The sequence below is a fragment of the Grammomys surdaster genome, unplaced genomic scaffold (assembly GCF_004785775.1).
Source record: "Grammomys surdaster isolate TR1022 unplaced genomic scaffold, NIH_TR_1.0 136, whole genome shotgun sequence".
NCBI lineage: Eukaryota > Metazoa > Chordata > Mammalia > Rodentia > Muridae > Grammomys > Grammomys surdaster.
This window is the reverse complement of record NW_021604594.1, coordinates 13,124,263-13,131,586: the sequence shown is the minus strand read 5'-3', so window position 1 is coordinate 13,131,586 and position 7,324 is coordinate 13,124,263. Positions and strand designations below refer to the sequence as shown.

Genomic DNA, 7,324 nt, shown 5'->3' with positions numbered 1-7,324 from the left:
ACACACATACATACACACACAATACACACATACAAACACTCATATATATACACATACACACACACATACATACACACACAATACACACAAATACACATACTTATACATACACACACACACACACACACACACAAATGTTCTTATGACATTTCCTTTTCCCTCCCTGGAATTCTCCCTTTTTGTCCAACTACCAGAACAGTCCCTCCCCCTGGTTTCATTCAAGTGTCCCCTCTTCTGTGATACTGTCCTAACTTCTCTATGTATATGTCATTACTGTCTACCCTCCAAATACTGACTTTTTCTATCTTTGTCTGGTCCTCTCTTTCCCATGAAGCTATGGACTTATTCTTTTTTGTTGTTGTTGTTTTGTTTTTTTGTTTTTTTCGAGACAGGGTTTCTCTGTGTAGCCCTGGCTGTCCTGGAACTCACTCTGTAGACCAGGCTAGCCTCTGCCTCCCAAGTGCTGGGATTAAAGGCGTGCGCCACCAACGCCCGGCTTTCTCTCTTTCTTTTTTGAGACAGCGTTTCTCTGTATATCTCTGGCTGTCCTGGAACTCACTCTGTAGATCAGGCTGGCCTTGAACTCAGAAATCCATCTGCCTCTGCCTCCCAAGTGCTGGGATTAAAGGCGTGCACCACCCACGCCCGGCCTATGGGCTTATTCCTAAGGTCAGCAACCTCATTTCATTCATGAATATATTTATAAAGCCCAACAGTATCTGGGAAACTGTGGTGTTTAACATAATGTTTTCCATCTAAATAGGCAGAGAGATGAATACAGACCAGTCCCAAAGTTCTTCCTATCCTCCTAACATGCTATAATTTACTTTTTTGTTTTCTTTATTGCCATTCATGGCTTGCTTACTGACACGTTCTAACATGAAGAATAATGCCTAACACAGTAACAGGCATTCCATATTTTTCAAATAAATGAACACAAAAAATACAATTAGCTTTTGGGGGGCCTCATTCTAAGTAGATGGTTCAATATAAAATATGGCTTCTCTTGTGTAAATTTTTTCAGAAAATAACAAATGACAACACACTTGATATTGGCAGTAAATAATATCACTTTTATAAATTTCAAAGGCAATATATTGACCCCTATTAAAACTCTAAATGCAGGGCGGGAAAGATGGCTCAGTAGTTAAGAGCCCTGACTCTCACGGGTGGCACAGGTTCAGTTGTCAGCACCCACAGGGCAGCTCACAACTGTCTGTAACTTGATATCCAGAGAACTGGTGCCCTCTACTGGCCTTCTCACACTGCACCATTCATACAGTGCACATGCATACAAACAGACCAAATACTTACACACATAAAAATAAATTAAAATTTGAAATAATTCCAGATATAGGTGGGTCATCATGATGCCCCTTTCATCTCAACAGTCAGGAGACAGAAGCAGGAGGATCTCTTGAGTGCAAAACCAGCCAAGGCTATGTAGTAAGACATTGTCTCAAAAAAAAAAAAAAGCAGATGATGTGAAACTTACAGTTTTACATTCTTAATAAAGTATATAATTGGTTCTTAGAACATGTATAAAAAGTCCTTACCCATCCTTGGTTTGATCAGCTACTCCTGCCAAGAGCTGCACAATCTTTGGGTTGCTGTTTGGATCATTGTACAGGCCAAGATAGCGTTGAACGAAGTCTTCTGGGGTCATGTAATGTTCCCCATCCACCTCAGTGCTGGCATACTGAAAGACAGGTAAGCAAGGCACACTGAAAACACTGTGACTCAGTACTGGCTGCTAGCGGACTGAAAACACTGTGACTCAGTACCGGCTGCTAGCGGACAGCTGTTTGAGGGAAAGTAAACCAGAGGACAGTTTTGAAATAAAAAAAAAAGGGGGGTAATGAATGTGGGTATTGCTTCTGGATTCTGAAAAACCAAACACCCAGACACCAGTTGAAGCCACAGAAAAGAACTGATACACGGGGTCAATACTGATGAACCTGGAAAATCTGCTGGGTAAAATGAACCAGACACAAAAGGTCCACAGTTTAGAACCCCATTTACATAAAATGTCCACAAAGGCAAATCCATACATGGAAACACAGAATTATGACAGCCAGGACCTGGGGAGGGAGACAGGAGCTAACCACTCAATGGGTGTGGGGTTTCCTCTCTAAGAATTATGATATTGTTCTGGAATTACATAATAGTGATGGTCTCACTTTATACATGCTTAAAATAAATCCACTGAGTAGTAGACTTTAAAATGATTACAAGAAATTTTATATTATGTGAGTATTTTATCTCAATTAAAAATACATGAATTGGGGCTAGAATGGTTCTGGAGTTAAGAGTACTAGTCACTTTTTCAGAAGACCTGGATTCAGTTCCCAGCACCTACATGACAGCTGACAGTAGTCTGTAATTCCAGCTCCAGGGGGTCTACTGCCCTCTTCTGGTTTTCTAGGGCACTGCAACCACATGGTACATAAACACAAATGCAGGCAAAATTCCCACACACATAAAATAAAAATAAATGAAGTTTTTGGGTTTTTTTGGTTTTTCAAGACAGAGTCTCTCTATGTAACAGTCTTAGGCTGTCCTGGAACTCTCTCTTTCTCTGTAGATCATGCTGGACTTGAACTCTCAGAGATCTGCCTACCTCTGCCTCCAAGCTCTGGGATTAAGGGTGCATGTCACCATACCTGGTAATAAATAAATGTTTAAAAAATAAGTAATAAAATAAAACACACAAAGGATCTGGCAAGATGACTCAGTAGGTAAAGGCACTTGCTAAGAAGACTGGTAATATGACTTCAATTTTTGGGGATCACACAGTCAGAGAGAACCAATTCCCAATAGCTGCCTTCTGACTCTCATATACATGTCATAGTACACATAGGTGCATACACACCACACCACACCACACACACACACACACAAAGTGTAAAACTACACAGGCTTGGGAATAGCTTTCTCAGCTGAGTTTAATCTACAGGACTACAAAAATAAAAATAAAATAAAGATGCTAGTAAGGGACCTGCAGGTGAGCTTACACTTCCCAGATGCAGCCTTTTTCCAAGAGTCAGAGTGGGGGGGGGGGGGCGGTGTGGGTGACAGACAACTGCCACTAAACATGAAATGACTGTATTCTAAAGAGATCTTCCATTATTCCTAGTCACTAGAAAAGAAAGAAAAACCCTTCTACCTCTCATGTCAACTTGTTTTTTGAAGTATGCGTATCCAAAAAACGCTTATCATTTCAAGGACTTGGTGCACAGCAGTATGACCAAGCATCATTCCCCACAAATAAGTAAGATCTGAGAATTTCCCAAACTGAGGACTAGAGGGGCTCATTAAGTATCAGGCAAGATAGATAGATAGATAGATAGATAGATAGATAGATAGATAGATAGATAGATAAAAAGAATGAACATAAAAATCTCACTAAGGCCTCATTCTCCCTCATAAAACTACAGGACAGCGGGGGTGGGGGAAGAGAAAAAAAAGAATAATCCTAAAAGTTTCCAGAGAAAAACACCAGGTCAGGATAAAGTATCAGGACGACACTTGAAGACAGTGGATTGAGACCTGAGAAATTATTTCCGACTGAGAATTCTAAACTAAGCCAACGCCCCATCAGATGTAGTTAGCTACACGATTGTGAGATATCCTTATTCTCGCCATTACTTCTGCCTTCACGTTCCAGTTCTTGGGAAACTATAGAATTTTTTATTACATTTATTTATCTGGGGTGGGCACGCATGCCACAGCACAAGTGTGGATCTCAGAGAACAACTTCTAAAAGGCAGTTCTCTCCTTCCTCCATGAGAGTCCCAAATACCAAACTCAAAGTTACGGAGCTTGGCAAGTCGTGCTTTTATCAGCTCTGTCTCTCAACGGCCCCGGTAGAATTTTCATTTCTAAAGAGAGAGTGAACTAAATCAAAGAGAGATATAGGACCCAGGGGCCTGCGATCCACTGAGGAATTGGGCAAGGGACCCCTAGAACCATGGTGCTGCAGCCCTATTCCTGACTGGAGCAGACGGAGAGGTGGAGGAAGCAAAGTCACCAGGGCAAACCAAAGACAGATTACCCTGGACACAGAGTGCAGAGGAAAGAGACGCTGGTCTGCTCAAATGCCACCTTCTCAAAGACCCACTTTTATCCCCTTTCTAACATTCCAACTTGGCCCTGTGCCTGAATCTCCAATTCCGGACTCTGATAAAACTGTTTTCCCCTTTCACACATATCCCCTTCCACCTGAAGTTCACCGTTTCTTACCTAAAATATCAGAGAGTCTTTGTCTAGTTTGTTCCTTAATATGTCCTCCCCAGTAGCAAAAACAGTGCACTCAAAAAAATCCATTAAATTAGTCAATTAGTAAGTATACAGACAAGCAAATAAGAATTTGATAGTCTTTAACTATGAAGATGTATTTTTGTATATTTGTTGGACAAAATAGGAAATATCAAAATCAACGATTTAAGCTGGGATGGTGGGGGCTCACACCTGTAATCCCAACACTCAGGAGGCTGAGGCAGGAGGATCATCATAGGGTGTTTGAGACCAGGGTGTGTCTGGTAAAGGCACTTACCACCAAGTCTGTCAACCTTCATTCAATCCTCAGAACGAACTTGATAGAAGCAGAAAACAGAGACCTCTACATTGCCTTCAGACCTCAAGTACACTGTGCATGCATGCCATGTGCATGCATAAACACACACACACACATATACCCTAAATAAAATGTATTTTTTTTTTAAAGCCAGGCAGTGGTGGCACATGTCTTTAATCCCAACACTTGGGAGGCAAAGGCAGGTAGATTTCTGTGACCAGCCTGGCTGGTCTACAGAGCAACCTTTTAGGACAGTCAGGGCTACTTAGAGAAACCCTAACTCCAAAAAACAAATAAATATAAATAAATGGATGGATGTAGATAGATAGATAGATAGATAGATAGATAGATAGATAGACCTGAAAGCCCAGCACTGAGAAAGCAAGGCAGAATCGAGAGGATCATCCCTAGTTCAAGGCCAGCCTGGTCTATATAACAAGATCCTGTCTCAACCAATCAACCAAAAAGGCACATTTAGCTCCAAATAAACAATATTTGCACGCAGAATAATGTTGTTACTGAATAATAATGAAACAGTATGACTGTATTGAGAAGAACGGGAGAAAAACCTGAGAGTATCATAAAGCTGCTTGCCTAGCTGGCCCACAAAGCCCTGGGCTCAATCCCCAGGAACACAGCAAAGAGGAAAGCTTACAGACATCAGCATAAAGATATAAAAGGAAAAACCAAAGTAAACAGCTAAAGGAGGGTCTCCTGGTCACCTCTGGGGAGTGAGACGAGGAGAGGGAGCAGGGCAAAGGGCTGCTGATTTGCTCTTTGGTTAACTGGTTCAAATACCTGTGAACAGAGTAAACCAAGACACACATTCTTCCAACCAGGAGGAGATTTAAACCTGAAATGTTTCCTTTGTCTTATTCTGAAAACACCAGAGGTTGCAGCAAAGTGTTGTGTCAAGTTGCAAAAGAGGGAGCCTAAGGTGGACTTCTTTACTAGCTGCCGCTATCAAAAGCACTTGAGAGGCACCTCGATCCAAAGGCATCATGCCCTGGCCTCATGACTTCAAAAGCCATTTCTGAAGTAGTCTTGTGTTTTAATCCTGGCTCTACTACAAGTCAGCTCATCTGAGACCTTAGACAGCTCATTCTTTTCCTAGGACTCTAGATCATGCACGCATCTGTGTGATAAAGAGAAAGAGACTCTTTGACATATCGAAAGAGCAGGTCTGTAAGCAAAGGAACAGATGCAAAAAAGCAAACAGAGCCTAGAGAAATGACGCACCAGAAAAGCATATCACTGCTCTTACAGCAAAGGAATCCAGTGACTCACAAACGGCTAACTCTAGCTCCAGAGGGGTCCGAGGCTTCTTGCCTCCTCAGATACGCACATTTACCTGCACATGTCCCCAACTCAAGAGCACACACACATGCACACAGATAAAAAAAAAAATAAAAATCAACCTTAACAAAAGAATAAACTGTCTGAGATATTTAGCACTACCAGTACTTGAATTCTTTTTCTTTTTCTTTTTTTTTTTTTTTCGAGACAGGGTTTCTCTGTATAGCCCTGGCTGTCCTGGAACTCACTCTGTAGACCAGGCTGGCCTCGAACTCAGAAATCCACCTGCCTCTGCCTCCCAAGTGCTGGGATTAAAGGCGTGTGCCACCACTGCCCAACATGTACTTGAATTCTAGATGCTAATAACAATAAATATATTCTAGCAGTTCTTGCTACACATGTCTTTCCTTGTTCTTCAGCATTTTTGCATAATAGGACACATGTAGATATTTTTGTTGTTGTTTTGTTTTTTTGAAACAAGGTTCCTATATCCTGGGCTGGCCTGAAACTCACTATGACCTTGGACTTCTCATCCTCCTGGAACCCCCAACCATTCCCACCCATCCCCAGTTCTAGGATTGCATACATGAGCTACCATCCAGTACTAGAGATCAAACCAGAGCACTCTATCAACTGAGCTAAATCCTTAGTCCCTGGGCAGGTTTGATGAGGAGCATGAAATCAGCAGAGCTAAGACAGGCCAGAGTGGAGAGAGAGAAAGAGCCACAGGAGTCATGGGGCTACTGCAAGTGGCAAGGGAGATCAATACAAAGAAATCTGACAGCAGAATTGAAAGAGGCTCACACGCCAACCACCACTGGAACATGACTGCCCAAAACTAAGCCAGGACATAGGACAAGCGCCATGGAAACCAAAGGAACATTCCAAGGGCAGTGGCTGGGGTGGGGCACAGGGAGACAGCATATGATTTCAACCTTGGAGGATGGCTGCAGAAATGAGAAAAATCTTTGTTCTACCTGAGAGAGGGGTTAATTGGAAAGAGAAATAATAATAAAGAGAGTGTGGACCTGGGGAGGATAGGGTTCACGGGTACAGCATTTGTACAACATGAAGGAGGCCTTGGGATTGGTACCTAACACCACCAAGAACGGAGGCAGGGGTGGGGATCAGGGGAGGACAACAACACAAGGCACAGGATGGACAATATTGTTCTTTCTTGAGCATGTAACTGTGTATTCTCTTTTCCTATTTATGAAAGACAAAAGGGAAAAACAAGAGAATGAGAGGGTAGACTGAGTGGATATAGTTCGGGAGGTGGCTCAGAGTGTAAGAGAGCTTGCTACACAAGCGTAAGACCTGAGTTCAAATTCCTAGCAACCACATAAAAAGACAAGAGTGACCATGCAAGGAGGCAGGAGAATTGCTGGGACTTGTTGACTGCCAAGTCTTCCTGCAGGTTCAGTAAGAGGTGAACATCGGATCTTGCACACA

At 42.3% G+C, this 7,324-nt stretch overlaps 1 protein-coding gene across 1 annotated transcript in view; it reads right to left on the bottom strand.

The window, feature by feature from the left end:
* Slc25a12 (solute carrier family 25 member 12) overlaps positions 1-7,324 on the bottom strand; it is a 94,207-nt gene that overhangs the window by 67,357 nt on the left and 19,526 nt on the right. Inside the window, exon 3 of the mRNA XM_028762947.1 lies at positions 1,557-1,699. Coding sequence (XP_028618780.1) covers positions 1,557-1,699 — 143 coding nt within the window. The remainder of the gene's footprint in view (positions 1-1,556; positions 1,700-7,324) is intronic.